Raw genomic sequence first — 24115 nt, 5'->3', positions numbered from 1 at the left:
GAAAGAGGATTGACGAGAAGAGGAAGAAGTTCAAGGAGTGGCAGAAGGCGAAGGGTACGGGAGCAGAAACAGCAGAGCATGAAAGTTATAAGGCAGCCAGGAAGGCTGCAAAGAAAGAGGTAGCAAAGGCGCAGGAGGCATGTAGGAAAATGTTCGGAGAACGCTTGGATTCGGAAGAGGGTCAGAAAGCAGTATTCAGGATTGCAAAGCAGATAGCGAAAGAGAGGTGTGATGTGATGGGGGTGAGCTGCTGGAAGGATGAAGTGGGACAAATCGTTGTCGACCCAGATGGAATTAAAGGAAGATGGAAAAGATATATGGAAATGCTGTTGAATACAGAGAATGAATGGGATGGCAACATAGAGAGTAACCCAGTTTTAGGACCGGCAAATAAGATAACTGAGAAGGAAGTTGAGGAGGCGATAAAAGCAATGAAGGGTAGAAAAGCGGGAGGGCCGACGGGAGTTGTGGGAGATATGTTGAAGGCAGCAGGAAGTTGGGGTGTGAAGAGAATGACAGAGATCTGTAATCTGGTGGTGAAAGAAGGCCGCATTCCAGTGGATTGGGAACTGAGTACCCTCGTCCCTCTATACAAGGGGAAAGGTGACCCTCTGGAGTGTGGCTCGTACCGAGCGATAAAGTTATTGGAGCATGGAATGAAGGTATTGGAAAGGGTGTTGGAGAGGAGGATAAGGAAGAAAGTGAAGATCGACGAAATGCAGTTTGGATTTATGCCAGGAAGAGGAACGACAGACGCGCTTTTCATTGTGAGGCAGTTGCAGGAGAAGTACATGGAGAAGAGGAAGAAGTTGTTTCTTGGGTTTGTTGATCTGGAGAAAGCATTCGATCGGGTTCCACGCAAAGTATTGACATAGGCATTGAGGAAGTTAGGAGTGGAGGAATGGTTGATCAGAGTAGTGATGGCAATGTACAAAAGAGCACGCACAGCTGTAAGGACGAAGGACGGGAACAGTGGTGAGTTTGAGGTGAAGGTGGGAGTGCATCAGGGGTCGGTACTAAGTCCACTACTATTTGTAGCTGTGATGGAGGTGCTGGCTCAGAACGTAAAGGAGGGTTTACCGTGGGAGTTGTTGTATGCAGATGATCTGGTGTTGATTGCGGAAAGTATGGATGGACTGAAGGAAAAGATGAACACGTGGAAGGAATGTATGGAGACAAAAGGTCTGAAGGTGAATATCGGAAAGACGAAGGTGATGGCAAGTGGTAAAGCATGTGGTGAGGTGGAAAGAACTGGGAAGTGGCCCTGTGCTGTGTGTAGGAAGGGTGTCGGAGTGAACTCCATTCAGTGTACAATGTGCGCTGAGTGGGTTCATCAAAAATGTAGTGGTCTGAGAGGGTCATTAACCAGTGTGGCAGCTACATTCAAATGTAAGGTGTGCACAGAGGGAGCTGCAGATGGAGGAAATGTTGAGTTGGATCTTGGAGATGGCGTGAAGCTGGAAGGTGTGAAAGCATTTTGCTACCTCGGAGACATGCTGAATGGAGAAGGTGGATCAGACTCGGCAACGGTTGCTCGAGTGAGATGTGCATGGAAGAAGTTTCGGGAATTGAGTGGCGTGCTGCTGATGAGGGGAGTGTCGTTGAAGCTGAAGGGAAAGGTGTATGCTGCATGTGTGAGAAGTGTTATGATTTATGGGAGCGAGACATGGGTAATGAACGTAGAGCAGCAACGAAGGTTGGAAAGGGTGGAAATGCGAATGGTTCGACGGATGTGCGGAGTATCGTTGAGAGAGAGGAAGACAAATGATGAATTGCGAAAGATGATGGGAATAGAGCCTGTGATTGATGCTGTGAAGAGGAACAGGTTGAGATGGTTTGGTCATGTGTTGAGGAAGGATGAAAGTGACTGGTTGAGAAGAGTGATGGAAATGAATGTAGAAGGAAGTAGAAGACGGGGAAGACCGAGAAAGACTTGGCTAAAGATGGTGGAAGAAGAAATGCGGGCAAGGGGGTTAACAAGGAGAGATGCAGAAAATAGGGCAAAATGGAGAAGATTGTCATGGGGACCGCAAGGCTAACCCCCGCTCTAGCAGGGAAAATGGCCTTTTAAAATGCATGTTGTTGTTGTTGTAATGTAATGCTCAATTACATAACATAATGCAACGCTTGATTACATAACATAATATAACGCTCAATTATGTAACACTAGCAAAGGTACCCGCCCTATGGGCGGGGCTTCAATTAGGAAGCCCAAATGAAAAGGCAAAATATCAGAAATTGAAGGCTTTTTAAATTTTAAACGATTCATATAAACATCCGTTGAATCATATCACACGCAAATCATCAAAATCTAAACAGTACATGGCGCCCATTTTGAAAAAAGATTGAATTCTGCAAAACGGAAGCGGCCGCTACACATGTTTCTCAGTCGCACGTTTATGTGTGAAGAGTGCGCGCCAAATCTGTAACACGGAAGCGGCCGTTACACCTGTTTCTCAGTCGCATTGCACATGCTGCCATGTTACTTCGGAGCCGCACGTTTATATCGGAAGAGTTCGTCAGGAGTCGATATACTCTCTCCTGGTACGTAGAAGTTCAACAAAAGCCACATCACTGTTCATATCAGTAAATATTGTTGTGGTTTTTAGAATCCTCCTCTTTGTAAATATTGTAATAATCCCTTATAAATAAATCCCTGTAAATACTCCCATTTTTGGTGTAAAGGTCAAAGGTCGCACCCTAGTTAGGCCACGAGCAACACGTAGCACACCATAGGATCTTCTTTAGTTATTTCATTAGTATGTGTTTCAGGTAAGGATCTGTTCCCAATAGTTTGACTCTGCATTGCATTAATCAAATAACCTCGGCCCCTTTTTCCAATCCTATTCATTTTGCGGCGTAGCCTCCCTCCAAATTGTGTTCCCTTGCTTGCCAGTAGCGTTCACTGCCTTTTGGTTGTTCCTGCCCGCCGCCATAAGCCACGCGGCCGAGTTGGAGAAAAAGGAGGAGGAGCGGCCAGGAACGAAGGCGTGGCCCCTCAACGCACCATTAAGGGGCGGACCGGTGAGCGCTCGCGACCACTCAGGGCCGAGGCCAGCTCACCGGTAGGCGTATCCTAAAGGCAAGTGGCTTTATACGCGAGTGGGCAATATAAGCGGCTGCGTGGGACTACTTCAAGAGATGAGTGATACGGGAGAGGACAGCAGACGCGGAAGACCCGAGAGTGGTGAAGGAGTCCCTGCTTGCCGTTGTCACGGACCATTGGAGGCGCACAACTGGCTGAAGGCTAAGGGTCAATTTATTACGTACGCTGCATCCCAGTCTTCCCCCCCCCCCGCGATATAATTGTCCGCTCACGTTAAACGCCACGTGAAGCTGCCGGCCGCTCGTTGCCGCGGTACGAGTGAACACCCGGAGCGTGGACCAGAGTGCAAGGTCGGAGCCGGACCTCACCGCCTACCATCGACGCCTACCTACCACCTCCCGGACCCTTCTCTTCCTTCCCACCACCACCACCCTTTTCGTGTAAGTGTGTTTGTTCCGTCATGGGAGTGATAATATAAGAGTGTATAAGGTTTGCCCTGTGTATCTGCTTCTTCTTCTTCACTGTACATTCCCTTTCATTTCTTCCTTAGTTTTGGTTTTGTACAGAATTAATAAACCTGTGTTCTTCCTTCTTATTCTTTGGGTTTCCTCTCATCCGGTCGCTTTAGTGATTTCTCCATTGATATACGTGGCACGATTTGGCCGACCGTGGTAATTGGGTTTAGTCTTTGTTAACGGCTCGGATTTCGGACTGCTATCCGCTCGGCAAACTCCATCTTGTCTGGGTCCGAGCAGGGAATTATAACCCTGCTTTGCGGAGAGATTGGCGAAGGTATCTGGGAACCCCTTGACCAATCAACCTGGCCAATCTCACCCCGCAAAGGAGCGTGTAATTTCCAGGAACGGAGGATTGGCCAGTGTAAAATACAAGGGGATTACCCCCCCCCCCCTTGGTAAGGGGAGCGCCGACCCCCGGTTCCGCAACAATATTATTCCATCGTGTTTGGAAAAACTGGAAAATTTGAAAACTTGGAAAATTGGGGAAAAATTGGAAAAACAACATAGCCTATTTTACTCCAAGGGGTCCCAGGAATACCCACCCAAAATATCGTTGCGATCGGTTCAGCCGTTTTTGCGGTACCTTTGAACGGTCGAACGGACGGATGGACATTTGGTGAATTATAGTAAGATAATGTAACGCTCAATTACATAACATAATTGAATGCTTGATTACGTAATATGAAGTAGCGCTTGATTACGTAACATAATGTAACACTTGATTACATAACATAATGTAACGCTCGATTACGTAATGTAATCTAACGCTTGATTACGTAACGCAAAGTAGCGCTTGATTACGTAACATAATGTAATGCTTGATTACATAACATAATGTAGCACTTGATTACATAACGTAATGTAACGCTTGATTATGTAACATAATGTAACACTTGATTACATAACATAATGTAACGCTTGATTATGTAACATAATGTAACGCTTGATTACTTAACATAATGTAACACTTGAATACAGTGCGGTCTGACATGCCGATTGGGAAAAGCGCATTTAATGCGTTATTAAAAGATTAACTCGACACCCCTTACGACGTGTGTATCCTGTAAACATGCGCATAATTGACTCACACATGAGAGAAAGTTGTATGGTGCTGCCACATTGTATCTGCCACTGGTCCGCATCCAATATCATAGCATGTGATTTATCATCGAAAATCCAAGGGGGTGGAGGGGGGGAGGGGTGGAGGGTGCGCACCCTCTGCACCCCTCCCCCTTGATCCACTATGCAGGCCTCTTCCTCTTCTTCCCAACCACACCCAACATGGTTCACCTATCCCTCAACTACCATGGTTACCATACCTTACCTAGCATATCCAGTATGGAATTTTTAACATTCGTATTTGTCTCGAACACCACATTTGTGTACAAGGTCAAGGCTCGTGGAAGAGCTGAAATACTGAACAAATGAGGACGCAACAGAACAAAAGCAACAGTAAAAAGAGGGATACTTCTACAAACAATGAGGTGGAATGGGGTGGATTGGGGTGCACAAGATGGATACAGAAGGAAACTCTCAGGAGAAACTGGGAATTTGCAAAGAGGTGAACTCGGAGGTTGGGTTAACGGGAGGGGGCGGGGTTAACGGGAGGGGGCGGAGTTAACGGGAGGGGCGGGGTTAACAGAAGGGGCGGGATTAACGGGAGATTGACATTTCAAAACTAATTTTCTTCCTTTCTTTTTTTTGTTTCACTGTCCACGACTCACGACTCACGACTCACGTCCACACATTCCAAATGGAAATACCAGATTATTCACCAGGCTCCTCTTGGTTTATTTTGTCACATTTTTGTCTTTCCAGATCTCTGTTAATCCTGACATTCCTGTTCTCTCCAACACTCACCGTCTATTAATTTCTCCTCCACATTCTGCACTCGCTTCAATCCCAGAACCCAGGAAGATGAAACTTTCCACCATTTCCACGCGATCGTCTCCCAATCTGATCACATCGAACTTATCAGTTGATAATAATAATTGATTCGAATGTTTTTAAAGTTTTAATAAAAACCAGACTTCCCACTCTTCTTCTTCACCATTTGCAGCAGTTTCTACATGGAAGTAAAATTGTTTGGGGTTTCAAAAAATATTCGCGAATAAAGAAAAGAAAAGTGTTCAACGGTGATGAATATATCTCGACCATAGAATGCAATATACTTTGAAAGACGTTATACGTGATCCCCGTGCTGTTTGTAAGTTGTACAAACTTACATAATTTGAACAACATTGTTCAATTCGTGAACCAAACGAATTACGGACTTTGCGAGAGATATAAAAACTAATTTGCGCTAAACTCATCCCAACCGGCCGACCACTCACGATTTATACTCCTTTTCAACGTGCGGACTGCCCCTGGGGCACTTTGTACCGCTTTTAACGCAGGGAATTGCGAGTAGTAGCTGCCTTCAAGGCATCTGTATTTAGGAAAATCCCACTCTCCCGCGACTAGCTCTGCAGGCCGCAAGCGGCTGTAGTCTGAAGCTCAGAGGTTCTATAGATTTGGAGCCGCGGTTGGTTTGGCCTCGTTTTTTTGGTAGTTTTAATTTTTTGCACTTGATCTCACGGTTACGGAGACCCGGCGTTACAGGACGTATCTCCGTTTCCTTGGGATGCTGCATTCGGGACGCCCCGGGCATTGGGAGCGAGTGAGGTACCACTACCAGCCCCTTCACCGGCCTGAGGTGCAGCTCTCTGGTTAACAAGCGGTCTCGATCGTCGGACTAACTCGTGGCCCAACCACCGACGGTCTTCCGAAGGCCTCCGAGCAACACGTTGCTTACCGATTCGCCGTGCTTCCTACCTGCCGTTCACCTTGTACCGTTGTGTGCACCTTTCCGATGCTCGGCAGTCCGGAGGGGTCTTCGACGTCGTCTGTTGCCGTTGGTCTTGGTCACCAAAGTGGAGGGAGCCTGGGCCAATGTAGCTTGCAAGTGGTGGGCACGGACTAGGAGGAGGGGGCCGGGGAGAGGGACATGGATATAAGGTAGGGATGGTAGCCGTTGCCTTACAAGTACCTGTATCGTTTGAATTGTTTTATTTAATTACACCTGAGTGCGGAGAACTCGCGGTGAGAGTTTTGTCGTCGAGGGGATCACCTGTTGTGTGTGTTTATATGACGTAGGTGCGGTGTATGAGGAATCGTGTGGCACGGAGAGGGGCCCGGCACATCAGCACTGGTGTCTTTATGGCAACGACTTGCCAGGTGGCACGGTGGTGGTGGTGGTGGTGGTGGTGAGTGGGCATCCTCGTCACCAGAACCATGCTGAGCCAGACGGTCGACGTCCGTGGGTTGTGTGCCGCTCTTCGTGCTTCCAAGCCCCCGTACGAATGCCCTGTCCCCACGTGCCGCCGCCTTTACAAGAGTTACAGTGGAATCGAATACCACTTGCATCGTTATGACCACACCGCTCCACCACCCTCTCCCACCGCGACTCCGTGCCCCGGGCGAAGACCCAAGAAGAAAGGCAGGACCGGTACCGCGACGGGCTCGCCGAACCGTTGGCCTTGTCAAGGGTCTCCGGCTGGGTCGCCGTGCCAGGAGGCCCCTGCCGGCAGTGGTGGAGGTGACATGGTGGTCGTGGTAGGGAGCGGAAGCCGTAAGGCGGTGGAGGTGGAGATCGGAAATCGCTTGTACAGGTTGCCCATCGGCGAGTCGATGGATATTGTTTCGGAGTCCTCAGAAGGCGAGGAGGTTGTTGAGAATGGCTGTATAAAGGAGAATGTTGAGACGACGACCGCGAGTCCGGAAACGTTGTCCACACCCGCGTCGGACACGCAAACCGCCGGACAAAAAGCTGGGCGACAGAGCAAGAAAGCTCGGGAAGCTGGCACTGGAGGGGGTGTCGCAGGTGGTGGCGTCGGAGGAACCCCCCAGGTTGCAGCGAGAATCCCAGAGGTGTCATTCCGGCGAATCGCGCCTGATCCAGGGGATGGTCCAGCCAGAGATAAGGCCTACTTTGTTTTTGTCGAGAAGACGAGTGAAGAACTGGATAAGGAGGTAATTTTAATGTGTTGTAGCAATTCTAATGGCTGCAGTTACATCACCAATACACCGCTGTAGTGTTTTAACATCTGCATGGTCCCATTGGTTATGTTTTCTTCCTTTTTTAATTCCACTGTAGGTGGAGTATGACATGGATGAAGCGGACTCTGCTTGGTTGGAGCTCATCAACGGGCGACGTGAGCGAGACGGCTGCCCGCTTGTGTCTTCGAACCTTTTCGAGTACCTCATGGACCGTCTAGAGAAGGAGTCGTGCTTTGAAAGCAGGAGTCGTACTGGAGTGACGGCGTCTGCTCCGCAGGATGACGACGATGCCGTTTGTTGCATCTGCAATGATGGCGAGTGCCAGAGCAGCAACGCCATCCTATTCTGCGATATGTGCAATCTCGCCGTGCACCAAGAGTGCTACGGCGTGCCCTACATTCCCGAAGGGCAATGGTTATGCCGTAGGTGCCTCCAGTCGCCTTCTCGGGCTGTGGACTGTGCCCTCTGCCCTAACAAAGGTGGTGCCTTCAAGCAAACGGACGATGGGCGCTGGGCCCATGTGGTGGGTAGTTGAGCGATTGCATTCCGGACCACATTCTTTCGTGCCATTGTTGTTGTACCAGAAAACGTGACGTCTATATTAGTTACGATTAACGATTGGTGGCAAAGACATTTAAATCATCGTCAAGTATACATTTGACTTGCTTGATTTGGACTTAGGGTCAAAACGGGGGAAAAAACGTAACTAAAAATTTGATATTGGGTCATTCCCAGTGGAACTTTTTACCATCTTTCAACGTTTTATTAGGTGGAAAACATGGGGATTTGCGATGGCGTGCCATTGACTTTGCTCCCGTTTTTTTGTTTTTTTTCCCAGAATCTATGATCTGGAATATGATAAATCAAATAAATCAATGTTATTTATAATTGGCGATGCTGTGCAATTATATCACCGCGGCCCAGGCAGAGTACCGACACATCTCCCTCCAATTACTGATTTATTCTCGGATCTTGCACGTTTGACTATAATCACTGATTATTCCAACATGCATGTTTATTCCCGGAGTAAGCCTGGTGTTGGCTTAGCGGTTAGGGTGCCGGCTTGGGATACCTAGGATCCTGGGTTCGAATCCCGATCGATCGCTGAATTAACGCCAGGGGGGTTGACTCAGCCTGTCATCCTTCTGAGGTTGGCAAATTGAGTACCAGCTCACTGGTAATTGGGGCACTGCATCAGTGGCATAAACGCGCTTCCAGAAAAATGATGCAAACCAGCAGCCACAGGCGACATATGAAACCATCAAGATGGTTCCCGGAGGGAGGCAGTAGTGGTGTCCCAAAACTTTTCATTTGCCTCGGCCAGGATTCAAACTCGGAAACTCGCGCACCCGAAGCGAGAATAATACCCCTACACCATCAAGCCATGTTTGCAAATTTTTGTTGAACATATTTTTTATCACCCACATTGTAATCTGTATCCGATCTGTTGCACCAACCTTTACAATTCGATTACGACATCTTGCATTGCACCTATGGGTCTGTCGAAGAAACGGGGAGAACGCCGGCTGATTCAGGCTACCTTTGTATGGCAGACAATGGGAAGGTAGGAGTTGTCCTGTCAGTGCAGGGTTAAAAATGTTCTAAATGCACAATTGATGCTATATCCTCAAAGAAAAGCCAATCTCATCATCAGCGCTGTTTCGCTCGGTTCGAGGAGAGCAACAAATAATGGTTTCCAGAATCTCAACTCTTTTGATCGGATCGTAGTTTTTGTTTTGTTTTTTTCATCTACAACAGTGAGGCTCCTGGAAGAGCAAGGTTAAATCGACAGTGTGGTAGTGGGGAAATAATCGGGCACAACTGGCAAGGCAAGAGAGAGAGAAAGATAGACAGAGACACAGTGACGGACAGAGACAGAACTGAAGTCAGCAAGTAAGAGGGTCGGGATGTGAAGGGTTAATGGGGCATCCAGTGCCATAAAGATAATGGGTCAGGGTGGGGGATGATGACAGTTGAACTTCATTCAGGTCTAACCTGAAACAAAATCCAGAGATTCATTCTCTTGTGTTGTATACCGCTCCTTTCCTATTCCATCTCCAGGAGCTACATGACGTCATTGCCGGGCACCGAAGGGGGCCTGGCGATAACGCACACTGAAAGGGAGTACTCAGTTTTCACTCCGGTTTCTTTCTTGTTTTTGTACACCTCTCCCTCCCAATACAGTCTCAATGAGCTGCACCGCGGTATTGTCGGGCGCCAAAGGCTGGAGAATTATTGTATTGTTGCGCTGGAGGATATTTATTTATTTATTTGGCATGGGGGCGGTGTACTTTGAATGTATCTGTTCTTGTCTTGCTTTCTTGCTTGTTTGTCCGGGCGATCTCAGCCATCCTTTGAGCTCGGAAGCTGATATTTGGACACGACAATGGCCAAGTGGTGTGACTATAAAGGATATTTTTGATTTATTGATTAATCAATTAATCAGTTTATTATTTATTGATTGATCAATCAATTATTTAATTTTTGATTGATTACCTATTTAATTAATTTTCAGAAAGTTGCAGCTTTGAATGAAACGATGATGGTTTAGGTGTGCTATTCTCCAATTGATGAAGAAATTAATTATTTTACGATTATTTATGTATTTAATTCCGCAATTAATCAATCAATTATTGTACACCTCTCCCTCCCAATACTGTCTCGATGTGCTGCACGGCGGCATTGCCGGGCGCCGAAGGTGCCCCTGCAATGTTGCGTGCTGGAGGATATGTTATTTATTTTTCATGGGGGTGGTGTACTTTGAATGTATCTGTACTTGTTTTTATTTTATTTTTCCAACGTCCTTGTTACCTGCTCTCATTCCCACAGGTGTGCGCCTTGTGGATTCCTGAAGTGTGTTTTGCAAACACAGTTTTCCTGGAACCCATTGACAGCATGGAACATATTCCTGCAGCCCGATGGAAGCTAACGTGCTACATCTGTAAGCAGCGTGGGGCAGGGGCATGCATCCAGTGCCACAAAGCCAACTGCTACACAGCCTTCCATGTTACGTGTGCCCAACAGGTAATGGACAACTTCAGGCTTGATGTTTTGTTTTTGATGCTGTTGTAAGCCCCAGTAGATATTGAATGAAGTATTATTATCCCCACACTTCTTGGAAAAAAAAAAATGGGCGGCATTTGTAATCGGCTTTGTCTGTATGTCTGTCTGTCCGACATGCTATCTCCTCCTAAACGGTTGTGCAAAAATTCACTAAACCTGTTAGTTATGATCACCACGTGGCAAGAAGGTGTGAGTAGTATAATTTTTGGCCCTGTCCCCTGGGGTGAGGTGCAAATGCAATGACAGGCACATTTTAAATATTTGAATGAAATTTTGTATGTGCAATCAACATTGAGGAACACATAAAATGTAATTTTTTTGTTTTTTGATTTGACACCTGGTTCATGATCCAGGGGGTGGGGACTTGAGGGCACAGGGGTGAAGAAGAAAAAAAAAATTCAAATTTGATTTTGGGTCAGTCTTGGTGGAATTTTTTGCTATCTTTCAATGTTGCTTTAGGTGGGAAGCGTGGAGATTTGTGATGGTGTGCCATCGACTTCGCTCTAGTTATTAGTACCCCACCCGGAGGGGACTCTACTTTTGCTCTCTCTCTCTCTGTCTCTCTGTCTGTCTGTCTGTCCGTCCCGCCCATGGTTTTCTGCACTTTTTTCAGACTTGATACATGGCTTTATTATGATAAGTTACAGAACAAGTTTCAGTTACTTTTTGCCAATTTTTTTGAGTTTGAGTTACTTTTTGCCATGTTTGAGCCAATTTTTCATGGAGTTATGCCCTTTTTGAACTTAGAAAATATCAATATTATACATGGGTCAGTTTTCAGCTCCCTTGATTCCACACCACTGCTTTACACCCATTGGCTGGATAGCTGGCCTGACTCCACCCCAAATGAAGCAGCACAGATCGGCAGGCCTTAGGCCTGGGTGTTACTCCATGGTCCAGTGCAATTGCAATGATCCCAGGTATATAACCACGATGTATTATATATGCACTTAAGCTGTACGCATGATCTTGCTTCATGTATTTACATCGGGTAATTTTTAATTATTATTTTCGGCACCGAACGCGGAATTTACTTCTGCGACTCACTGGGACTGACACAATCTGTCAATTTCCCGACCCGGATCTCAGTCAACGGAGCATCTTCTCTTCTGGATTTGGTTATGACAAACTTCCCTGAAAATGTCTGCTGCTCTTCTTCTGCACCAATCGGCTCATCTGATCATGTGCTTGTCAAAGTGGACATCTCTCTGACCATTCTCAGAGAGCCTCCTCAGCGTCGACGAGTCTGGCATTTCACTCAGGCCAACTGGCACGGTCTTAAAGCAGCCATCAATCATCTGGACTGGTCTCCCATCTCTACCGCCTCTGACATCAACTCATCCTGGGAATTCTTTCAAAGTAAATTGCTCTCTCTCATGCACAGATTTATCCCATCTCGTCTTCAGTTGTCATACCCTTACTCCCGTCCATGGTACACGGAATCTTGTGGTGAGGCTGTTGCCCTGAAACAACTTGCTTTCGTCTCCTGGAAAGCAAATCCAATGGAAGGAAATCTCATTTCCTTTCACAAAGCCCGAAACAAGTGTGTGTCCACCCTCAGGAGAGCCAGGAAACAATATCTCACCGTTCTCAAGACCGAACTCTCTTATCTGTCTCCCTCTTCCAAATCCTGGTGGCGTCTGGTCAAATCTGTTTCTGGTGTTTGTTCCCCCTCCATCCCCTCCCTCACCTCAAACGGCTTAACGGCTGACTCCGCACATGAAAAAGCTGAATGCCTCAACTCTGTGTTTGCCTCTAAATCTTGTGTCCCAAACCCATCCCTCTCTGTACCCACTGTACCCAGTCGTACCCAGCTGCTCCTGGACTCTGTGTCCTTTCCTCCTGACAAGGTGGAAAAGTTTCTGTCAACCCTCGACTCTGATTCTGCAACTGGTCCTGACGGCATCAGCCCACGGGTCCTAAAATCATGTGCTTCCGCTCTTTCACTCCCTCTTTCTGTTCTCTTCACCCTCTCTTTTGCTCAAGGTCATCTGCCATCTGCTTGGAAATCAGCCAACATCACCGCTTTGCACAAAAAAGGTGCAAAAACAGATCCCAGCAACTACAGACCAATCAGCCTTCTCCCAATTATCAGCAAAGTCATGGAATCCATCATTGCTTCAGATATGAAATCTTTCCTCTTCTCCAATGGCTTGATCTCTGATCATCAATTTGGTTTCAGACCTGGTCACTCTACTCTGGACATGCTGCTTCTGCTTTCTCAACAATGGATGGAGGTCCTCAACGCCAAACAGGAAATTAGAGCCGTCTCCCTTGACATATCACGTGCCTTCGATACGGTCTGGCACCCTGCTCTGCTCACCAAACTCTCCTCCTTTGGTATCCATGGAAATCTCCACGCATGGCTGGCGGACTTCCTCTCTGGTCGTAGTCAACGTGTGGCCCTGAATGGGTTTCTCTCATCTCCTCTTCCTGTTCAGGCTGGAGTTCCCCAAGGTAGTGTTCTGGGCCCTGTGCTTTTTCTGGTCTTCATCAATGATCTCTCTGACTCTCTTGAAAATCCTCTCTATCTCTTTGCTGACGACTCTACTCTCTGTCGCTCCATTCCTCATCCCTCAGATCGGCAGTCTGCAGCCTCCTCACTCTCTGCAGACCTGGACAAAATCACAGACTGGGCAAACAAATGGAACATGTCTTTCAATCCTGATAAATCTCACACTCTTACGATGTCTCTCCGAAAAGACTGACTGGAAAACCCTCCCATCCACTTTCTGAATAATCCTCTCCAAGAAGTTCTGTCACTCAAGCTTTTGGGTCTCACTATTTGCCATGACCTTTCCTGGGAAAACCACATTTCAAATCTGGCCTCCAAAGCCAGTCGCCGACTGGGCATCCTCCGTCGTGCGAAGTCCTTCCTTGGCACACCTGAGCTCCTCACCACATACAAGGCTTTCATCCGCAGCTCTATGGAATACTGCTCTCCCCTCTGGTCTGGTGCTCCTGCCTCACACCTAGCCCGTCTTCACGCTGTTGAAACCAAAGCGTTCAGAATCATTGGAATCTCCCGCGATGAAGCTAACTCCAAGGGCCTTTCACTCACTCACCGCAGGCAGGTTGGTGGTCTTTCCGTCTTCTACCGACTCCTCTCTGGCCTTGCCCCCCCAGCCCTCTCTGGGCTCTGTCCCCAAAATATTCCTACAGGTCGCACAAGATCTGCCTGCAACCCTCTTATGGTTAAACTGCCAAAATCAAGACTTTCTGCTCACCTTCACTCCTTCATTCCTCTTTTCTCCCGCCTCTGGAACAAACTCCCTCACTCTCTTCAATCCCACTCCACCCTCCAGGTCTTTAAAACAGCTGTTCACCACCATCTCTTATCCTCCCCCATCCAAAACCTTGATCTTTTCTACCCCCGCTAATTTCGGTCCCCTTGTGTTTTATACCACCCCCCCCCCCCCTCCCCTTCCCACGCCTCCTGCCCCCAAGCCCTCTCCCTTCCACACTTCTCCCTGCTCTCAAATGTTGTGGTTGTGTGCTTCCCCTTCTCTCCCCATCTTGTCTTCCGCTCCCTCTTTTTGTATATTTTGTTTGTCTGGTTGATTTGTTTGTGAAATAAATGTTAGCTCTTTCACGAGCCTCGATTCAGTATATTAAAAAAAAAAAAAAAAAAAATTATACACCGCCTAAATAAAGGGATGCGTTTACTGATATTGAACTGAAACTTGGTTGGTTGGAATGTATTGCAAAGCAATTCTCGCTGTTATTAGTTATTAACGTCATTTTGATTGCTGGTTTTACCAAGGGAAATGGCATGAACCCTTTGATCATAGTGACACAGGGCATTATTTTGTGTGTGATGCCACTGATGATGCTTGACAAGTAGTGGTGGTAGTAGTAGTATGAATAATAATAATAATTGTGGACATTGATTCAGAAATCATTATACAAGATCTATTTGAAATGGCCAAAGGTTTACATTTGTTTTTGTCTACATCATTGGAGACAGAACAGCTGGCTTAGCTTTCTCTCTGATTCATGATGCTGCACCTCCTACTGCCACTGGAACAGACAGCAGCCTAAATTGTACTCCAAATTGAAGGCCAGACAGCTCTGAAGTACGCATACTTAAAAATATAACTTAAAAAAAATAAATAGCAACGCTGTTATCCCATTACGAAGCCACGTAAGCCTATGACCCTTATTATTTGAACGTTCCTGTTAAAATAAGATGCAAGTGGCTTGGCAGGTGCTGTGTACGGCTATCTAATATAACGTCAGTCAATGAGGCACCGGCTTTATTCTCATTGGATGGAAATTTGGGGTTAAACATTTGACTTTACATCCTCTGAACCCTAGTATGTCACCATACAGGCAGGTCTCTACATGAAGATGGAGCCCGTGAGAGAAACCAATGCCAATGGAACATCTTTCTCTGTGCGTAAGACTGCGTACTGTGACATCCACACACCTCCTGGCTGCACTCGTAGGTATGCAATATCATGGATGAACAAAGGTAGATACAGAAATGTAAGGATTTTTTTCCTATGCATGAGCGAAGCTCATGGAAAAGTGATGCTCCTGGAAGGTAAAAATGAACTGACATTGGGGTAGTGGAGCCACATTTGGACTCAACCTAGATCCTCCATGAGCCTCGACTGTGTATACATAACAATAAGCAGGGGAATGAATGAATATGAAGCAGGAGGGGAGGGAACACAGTAACCTGGAAGTAAGAGTGTTTGATTATGTTTAATGGTGGTAGAAAATGCCCCGGACAGTAATGGTTGTGGTGCACCACCTGCTTGAAGCCATGGAGGAGGAATGGGGTTGAATAGACTCAGGAGGCACTTCTACCAATATGAGAAAAGAGGAACTAGACAATTGAGTTGGGCAACAAGCTTGTACTTTAGGATTAGAGACAGAGAGAGACAGAGAGACTGTGTGTGTGTGTGTGTGTGTGTGTGTGTGTGTGTGTGTGTGTGTGTGTGTGTGTGTGTGTGTGTGTGTGTGTGTGTGTGTGTGTGTGCGCGTGTGTGCGTGCGTGCGTGCGCGAGTGTGAGACTGGAGGAGAAATGGCAAAATACGGAGGCCACAGACCTGTGTGGTTTTAAGGGGATTTGTAAGACATCATATTGCAGTAAAGGGCTACCATGGTGCCATGAGTTCTGAGTCTCTGACGACCTTTATCATGGGCATAGGCCTCTACTATCAGGAAGCGAGAGTGAGGAAGGCGATGGCGATGGAGCGGGAGGTGGCAGCGGAGGTGGTTGGTCGGCTAAAAAGGCCAAAGCAAAATCCAAGCAGAAGATGAGGAAAGCGCGGAAGGTGCTGGCTGAAAGACGAGCTGCCACTCCGGTCGTCTCCGTCCCCTGCATCCCACCTCACAGGTACAGCGCATGGCAAATTGTAACCAATATCATTCAATCCCTTACCAGCACAATCTTTTTTTTTTTTTTTAATGCTTAATGTTTATTATGAACCTCACCATATCCCCCAGGCTGTCACATCTGATAGCGTGTATTTCACTTCCCAAGAAAGTCCAGTTTCTGCAAAGGATTCACAGCTACTGGTCTCTGAAGCGGCAGTCTTGTAATGGTGTGCCACTCCTCCGCCGATTACAAGCCCAGCTGCAGTCACAACGTGCAGAGACGGTGAGCCTCCAAGGAACATTTGATCACGGGTTGCAGATTGATTGGAGCCAACCGCATTTTGGCACAACACACAGTTCCAAGCTCTAATGTCCTAAACATCAATAATTTCTCCTCCTCGTCCCTTTATAAGGGATGAGGTCTAATGGAACCAAGCTCCTACCCTGCTTCGACCATGATACACCTCCACTTCCCTCTGTCCTCAGCCAACTCTCATCTTTCCATCCACTCCCACCTTACTGATATCCCTCTTCACACAATCCACCCATCTCAACCGCAGCCTCCCTCTTTTCCTCCTACCTTGCTCCTTCATCCTATCTGCTTTCTTTGCCACTCTCTCTCCCCCCATCCACACCAAGTGTCCAGCACATCTCAGCTGGCATTTCACCAATCTCCCCGTCGAGCTCATCTGCACACCAATCTCCTTCCTCAGTTCATCCATTCTTCTTCTATCCATCCTCTTCACTCCCGCAATCCTCCTGACCCAGTTGTTCTCGCAAACCTGCAGCCTCTGTTGTTGTCTCTCTGCCAGTACCACCGTTTCCAGAACGAAAACGTAGGTCGGCGTTACACATGACATCAAAACCTTCCCTTTCAATTCCCTTGATATCTTTCTCTTGGTCATTACTCCCTCCACCCTCTCCATGCATTCACCCCCACCTGAATCCTCCTCTGCACCTTTGCCTCTGACTTACCTACCACCCCCGGTCACTGTTCCCTCAGATACTCGAACCTATTTCCCTGTTTTATTTCCTTCCCCTCTAACCTGATATTTATTTCTCTCATTTGCTGCCCGATCCACATCACCTCAGTCTTCTCCATACTCATCTTCAGCCCATGCTTCCCAAATGCCCTCTTCCACTCCCCCAGTATTTTTTGCATCCCGCGCGTACTCTCCACCACAACAACCATACAACTTTCCTGCTTACAACATCCTCCCTAGAATACCCTTCATGTTCACCTTCCTGCTTACCAGCTACATCACCATGATAAACAGGAGTGGGCTGAGAGCGCTTTCTTGCTTCAAACCAATGTTCACATTGAACTCCTCCGACATCCCCGGAGCAACCAAATCTCTTCCCTTCATGCCCTTGCACATCTCTTCCACCAACCTTAACTTCTGCTTCTGGCACTCCCATCTATCAGTGTCACCATCACCCATCTTTCTCGGAACAGTGTCGTTTGCTTTTTCCAGGTCCACAAATCCCAATGCCATTTCACCTTGCACCTCCAACCTCTTCTCCACTAGCTGTTTCAGTACGAACATCCCATCTGTCATTCCTATAACCCTTCCTAAAGTCCTGCTGCTCTTCTCCGATCTCCATCTCCACACTCTTCCTCATCCTCCCATCCAGAATCTTCTCCAGCACCTTTATGACATGACTTAGGGGCATTACGCTGTACTTTCCCAGATTGCCCTTACACTTCCCTATCAGCACAATTAACCTGTCCTCCAATCCTCGAAATTGAACCCTCTCTCATCCATATTCTGTCGCTTCCTTACCACTACCAAATCCAATTATGTTCTATCGTGTCCACTTCTATAGGTAATCTTGTGGCTTTCGTACTTTCAAAAGAATGAACCAGCTATGGCCAACCTGTTCCGCCCCACCATCTCCACCGGCTCTTCACCCTCTATTCCTCGTTCCCCAACCAAATTTACCAACACATTCTTCTTCACCCGGTTCCGCTACTCCCACATGCGTGTTGAACTCCCCTGCAATGCACAGCATCACCTCCGGCTCAACCATTCCCATCATCCTCTCCAAGTGCATCCCTGAATTCTTGCTTCTCTGCCCCAGTCTTTCCCGTTTGTGCCCGATATACCGACATAACACACACCATTTGCCTCTACCACCACCCATGCCATAACTCTCTGTCCTTCCCAGCTTTCCAATCTGACCACCTGTTCGCTGATCTCTTTCCAATACTACTACAATAAACCGGTACGCCATTACTTCTTCCTTCCCCACCAACGTGCAACAGCTTGTATCCTCCTACCAACCTCCTCGCCCTGTCTCCCTTCCATTTGGTCTCCTGCACACACAACACTTCCAACCTCATTCTCTGCATCATCTCCACCACCTCAACTCCTCCATCGATCCCACATTCAAACTACCGAGCCGAACCTCACTTCTGAACCGCTGCCTGATTGGCAGAGTCAGTACCATCTTGATCAGTTTGGGATGCTGTGGTCACCAATTGCCTCACGTAAAGTTTTGCTCCCACCATATTTTGCTTCAATTCTGCCATTGAATGAATGAATGAATGATCGTTTTAAGGCCATTTTCCCCGCTGGAGCGGGGGTTAGCCTTGCTGGCCCCATGACAATCATGGTTCCCTGTTTGAGGCAATGTTTTTATGGCCGGATGCCCTTCCTGACGCCAACCCTTGGTCGCCTCTTACGATGCGCAGGGATACGGTGTACCTATTCTAAATCGGGGTACACACCGTGATCATTCATCCCAGCAAGCTGGTACTCAATTTGCCGACCTCGTAAGGATGACAGGCTGAGTCAACCCCCCTGGCGTTAATTCAGCGATCGATCGGGATTCGAACCCAGGATCCTAGGATCCCAAGCCGGCACCCTAACCGCTAAGCCAACACCAGGCTCATTATCAGTTTATTATAACTGCCATTATCAGTTAAAATTATTATTTACACTGTGATGAATGATAGCATTGAATGTTAAAATAAATTTGTCTGTGGTTATAATAAAAGGCTACAAATTAATTTTGAAATGTCTGCATTGTGAGATTTTAAAGCTGGTTGATGCATTTTTAATAGTGTTTGATAAAGGACTTGTTAAGTACCTGAAAGTGGAGATAGATTCCTTTTAATTTATTCCCACCTCCTGACATTTCAACATTACTACCCCACGCGTGAAGCGCAAAGCGGGGTTAAACAATTGCTTTACTCTGTTTACATACGTCAGTCTATTATCAAGGAACTACTTAATTTCAATTGAATTTCACATTTTGAACACTGGAACACGAATCGGAACATAAACCAGAATACGAACTTGTAGTTTAGCAGTACTTTGGCTCTGAATTTGGCAAATTGTATGGAGTATAGTCCCGAGTGCATGCGCACAGAGGGGTAAGGATTTTTTTTTTTTTAGTCTGTCTGTCTGGCAGTAAAACAAAATTGAAAATCATTCCAAACAAGAAACTTGCTGTTTTAGGAACGTCATAAAGGACACAAACAGGCATGGATAACTAATGTAACATGTTAAATAAGGTGGTGTAAAAGATGGTGCGTCAACAGTAGTAAACATCCAAATTTTGTCTTTCTACACTCTACAGCAATGGTTCCCAACCTGTGGTACGCGTACCACTAGTGGTACGCGAGGGCCTTCCAGGTGGTTCGCGACTCGACCTTTAAAAAAAATGATTTGGCCTGATAATTTTTTTATTTCTGATTTCTGATATATTTCATGATTTCCGATGTGCTGTGAGCAAAGTTATGCCCCGCATCGACCAGCTGGTGGAGAAGAAACAGATGCAGCCCTCGCATTAAATTGAAATAAGCCTGATATCTTATCGAATTGAGTTTTTCTGGAACCAGGTGGTACGCGGATTGAGTTTTTCTGGAACCAGGTGGTACGCGACGACGGTACGGGACCTCCAAGTGGTACTCGATCAGAAAACGGTTGGGAAACGATGCTCTACAGCCTTTAAAACGTTAATTTTATTGCAAGAAAATTATATATTTTGAAAACTGTGGAATGCAAATCGCCTGGTTGTCTCTTCTAAAAACTTCCAGTTTAGCGGTACTTGCACAAACTATTACGCCATCTTGACCAATCAAATTTGCAGTTAGCACTCTCAGCGTTGGGGAATATCGGGAGTCGGAAAAAATCATGGCTCGTAGTAAATATAGATTGTGCTCGGAAACGCAAAGCAAGAGTTGAAAAGACCCTTCCCATGTTCTTTTTCTCCAGTAAGATATTCCATGAACTCTTGAATAGCGGATTTTTTTTGGGGGGGAATTGCGGTTTTATACCGATATGCTGGTTCGTTGCTAGTTCTATTCCGATGTGCTCGTTTGTTTCTAGTTCTATTCCGATATGCTGATTCCTTGCTAGTTCTATTTCGATATTCTGATTCGTTTCTAGTTGTATTGCGATATGCTGATTCGTTTTTAGTTGTATTGCGATATGCTGATTAGTTTCTAGTTGTATTGCGATATGCTGATTCGTTTCTAGTTGTGTTGCGATATGCTGATTAGTTTCTAGTTGTATTGCGATATGCTGATTAGTTTCTAGTTGTATTGCGATATGCTGATTAGTTTCTAGTTGTATTGCGATATGCTGATTAGTTTCTAGTTGTATTGCGATATGCTGATTAGTTTCTAGTTGTATTGCGATATGCTGATTCGTTGCCAGTTCTATTGCGATATGCCTGATTTGTTTATAACCGTGAAGATTCCTGTCGAAGTTATCTGGGTCCAAAAACTTCCAACCGCGTTAACGTGATCAGATGTCCGCCAGGCAGGAGAACGTCTATCTACGTCGGTAAATACGAAAATATGGTCCATTGCTGGAGTTTCGTATCACCCTTCCCTCCCTATGAACTTCACGGAAAATACCGAATTACCGTCTTTACATTTTACGAAGAAAAGACGGGATTCTGCTGAACACAAATTTAAAAAAAACCGATAATGTCTGTTGGTTTGTGAGCACTTCGATATGAGACGAGACACATTGATGACAAGGAAATTTTAACAAGGAACTTTGATGCAGGAGGAGTTGGTGAGAATTGTTCATTCCACCTGTCTCTTTTTAGAGAAATTACCAATTTAACCTCCCCTGTGGATTTGCCATTAGCTGTAGGTTGTAGTTGTACACGTAGGTTGTACACGTAATTTACATGTGATTAGTTCATGAAGGTTTCTAATCCAGAAGCGCTATTTCGTGACTTATTTGTGATGTATTCAAGTCATTTTAAATCTTCGTGTGCTTCCGACTTTTCGTTATGTCAGGGTGCTTCCTGAGTTTTTTTTGTTTTTTTTAAAATCAACTTCTTATTTATTATTTTTATCATCTTTAAAATCAGAACAGCGCTTTGATTCCTTCAACAAATCTAAACATTTTCTTTTTTATTTCACATTTTCTTTCTTTGTAAATATCACGTGATCTGTGAGGTTTGTGCTTCTGTTTTTGACGGTGTATAACTTTTGGCTTCCATATGTGTACATCTGTGGTGTTTTGTGATTTCTTTGTGGTATTTTACCATCTTTGAGATCCTTTATTACCATGTTTCTCTCTTTGACAAAGGTAAGTTTCCTTTTATTCTCCCATCTATACTACAAGTACAAGTATAAAAGGTGTGTGTGGGTGTGTGGCATGTTTTTTGTGGAGTTCTATTGGAGTTTTCTGATGTGGAATGTGATACACCAAAAGTATCATCATGCTCTCAAGCATTCATAAGGACAATTAACTTCAAATAATCCGGAAGAATTCCCACATTTCTAAACATGTGCCATGTTAAGGTGTATACAGTATAGCAGCTTAATAGGTCCTTCCACGGCATGACATTGAAATTACCAAAAAAACCCAATGATAACATTGTAACAAATCATTTGTTAATTGATACTAATAATATTAACAACTACAATAACAATAATAGTAGTATAACTTGGCAATAATAGTAACCAATGTATAATCCCCACCCCGACCCTGGCTCCAGCATATCTGGGTATGGTGAAAGGTAAGCTAATACTCAATACTCAAGGCATGCTACAAAGCCGTGAAGACAAATGAAAATTTGGAACAATAGGCCCACTAGTGTAACAAAAGTCCTGGAAAGGTATGTGGTATTCACAATTTATTTATTTTATAAGAATAACATGTTGTACTAACAGAACTAAATCTTCCCAGCAATGGATGTTCAGGTGAAATAAAAATATTTCCCCCAATATCAGTTTTTTATTTGCATAGATTTTACAGCATTATCCTATTTTATTATTATTATTATATATATATTTTTTGTATACAAGATCGAGGCTCGTGAAAGAGCGAACATTAATCACACAGAAAGACAAACAGACACATAAAACAAATAACATCGGGAGCGGTAGACAAGATGGGGAGAGAGGGGGAAGGACACAAACACAACATTTGAGAGCAGGGACCGAGAGACATGGAGACATCGAGAGATCTGTGGGAGGGAGAGGGCTTTGGGGGGGGAGGCATGTGAAGGGGGGGGGGGGGGGTGGGAGAGGTATAAACATATGGACACTGCCAGGACTTCCAGGAAAGAAGTTGGAATTTCAAACAAGGTGGATCTGGGGTGAATTAGTGGGGGTAGAAAAGATCAAGGTTTTGGATGGGGGAAGATAAGAGATGGTGGTGAACAGCTGTTTTAAAGACCTGGAGGGAGGAGTGGGATTGAAGGGAGTGGGGGAGTTTGTTCCAGAGGCGGGAGAAAAGAGGAATTAAAGAGTGAAGGTGTTATTAGTCAGGTTCACTATGTAATTTCGTTGGAATTTTTGGGGGATTTGGAAAACTATATATTTTTGGAAACTATATTGTATAGTCAGTCAGAAAACCAATGTTGCTATTTGCACAGACTCCTGTATGGCGGCCATCTTGGATTTTCAAAATTGCCGCCGTAGAACTAATTTTTCTCAATATCTCAGCTTCTAAATAACATAGAGCTTTGATTCCAACGGCTAAACATACATTTTCAAGGGCCCCGAATCCAATGGTAACAAGTTCGATAAGCTAGACATGACCATAGAGCTCCTATGTGGCGGCCATCTTGGATTTTTCAAACTGGCCGCCGTAAACTTGATGTTTCTCAATATCTCAGCTTCTAAACAACATAAAGCTTTGATTCTAACGGCTAAACATACATTTTCAAGGGCCCCGAATCCAATGGTAACAAGTTCGATAAGCTAGACATGACCATAGAGCTCCTATGTGGCGGCCATCTTGGATTTTTCAAACTGGCCGCCATAAAACTGATGTAACTCACCTTCTAAAGAGCACAGAGCTTTGATTCATCATTGAGTAAAGTCATCATCATCCTCATCATCGCTTTCGTTCATCACATCTTGAGAGTCCTCATCATTTTGGCACTGGATGTCACACTGACAAAGGTCTGTACAAGCCAAGTTGTTTGTTCTGCAGGAACATCTAGATGAAGAACAGTCTGTTTTGCACTGACATCGAACCATTTGAATGATGGCCTTGGGGGCTGGAGGCTCCTCAGTTGTGGTTGGTTTCACTTGTCCATCCGTGTCTTTGTAAAAGCCGTTTTGCAGGGGATTCAGCTGAGGATCCTGTTGAGCAATGCTTGCCTGACCCCACACTCTGGCTTGGATATGGACTCTAAGGATGTGCTGCTTGAGAGCTCCAAGAGTAGGAGGAAGCCTGTCACTTTCTGCCATGTGTTTGCAAAAGAGATACCATCGTAGTTCGGGGATGCTGTCGATGTGGATGCCATTTGGAGAGTAAGCAGCGCATACAAAGTTAGCTAGTGTGGACAACATGTCCTCCGTCACTTCAGTTGCATCTGAAAGCATTCGCACGGTGTCTATGACATCTTCACTTGCTTTGAGGTAGACATGCAGCCAGGTTGCTTTGCCTATTCGAGAGAACCTCCCAGTGTTGTCTGCCTCTGTGAAAGCATGAAAGGCTGGCAACGCCTTTGCTCTTTCGACCCCTAGAGCTGTCCACAGTGGCTCTATTTGAAGTATTCAGAGGCCATGGAAATGGATGTATTCCTCAGCAGTAGGTCATAGGTTGCTATGACTAGTACCAGGACATCTGTGTCGGGAGAGAAGAACACCAACTGCGCATCATGTGGGTTTCGCTGGGATGCCAGCACGGCCTG

At 45.7% G+C, this 24115-nt stretch overlaps 2 protein-coding genes across 9 annotated transcripts in view; one reads left to right on the top strand and one right to left on the bottom strand.

The window, feature by feature from the left end:
- Positions 1-5937, bottom strand: part of LOC137416490 (SRSF protein kinase 3) — a 101219-nt gene extending 95282 nt beyond the window's left edge. For 5 of the 7 annotated variants that reach the window (XM_068102096.2, XM_078776766.1, XM_078776768.1 and 2 more), the window contains exon 1: positions 5898-5919. The gene's annotated coding sequence lies outside the window, so the exon portion shown is untranslated. Of the gene's footprint in view, positions 1-5897 lie in introns of all 7 variants that reach the window. The other 2 variants (XM_078776763.1, XM_078776765.1) reach the window with 2 other exon arrangements.
- Positions 5938-5996: 59 nt separating this feature from the next.
- Positions 5997-24115, top strand: part of LOC137416492 (peregrin) — a 67201-nt gene continuing 49082 nt past the window's right edge. Inside the window, exons 1-7 of one of the 2 annotated variants that reach the window (XM_068102100.2) lie at positions 5997-6561; positions 6700-7575; positions 7700-8125; positions 10432-10626; positions 14998-15113; positions 15825-16013; positions 16124-16277. In XM_068102100.2, the coding sequence (XP_067958201.2) occupies positions 6838-7575; positions 7700-8125; positions 10432-10626; positions 14998-15113; positions 15825-16013; positions 16124-16277 (1818 nt within the window). In that variant the 5' untranslated portion in view covers positions 5997-6561; positions 6700-6837. Of the gene's footprint in view, positions 6562-6699; positions 7576-7699; positions 8126-10431; positions 10627-14997; positions 15114-15824; positions 16014-16123; positions 16278-24115 lie in introns of those variants that run through there. The other variant, XM_078776762.1, reaches the window with a different exon arrangement.

This window comes from Myxine glutinosa, chromosome 4, assembly GCF_964187855.1.
Source record: "Myxine glutinosa chromosome 4, kmMyxGlut1.1, whole genome shotgun sequence".
NCBI classification, from domain to species: Eukaryota; Metazoa; Chordata; class Myxini; order Myxiniformes; family Myxinidae; genus Myxine; species Myxine glutinosa.
This window is presented reverse-complemented; position numbering and strand designations above follow the sequence as displayed.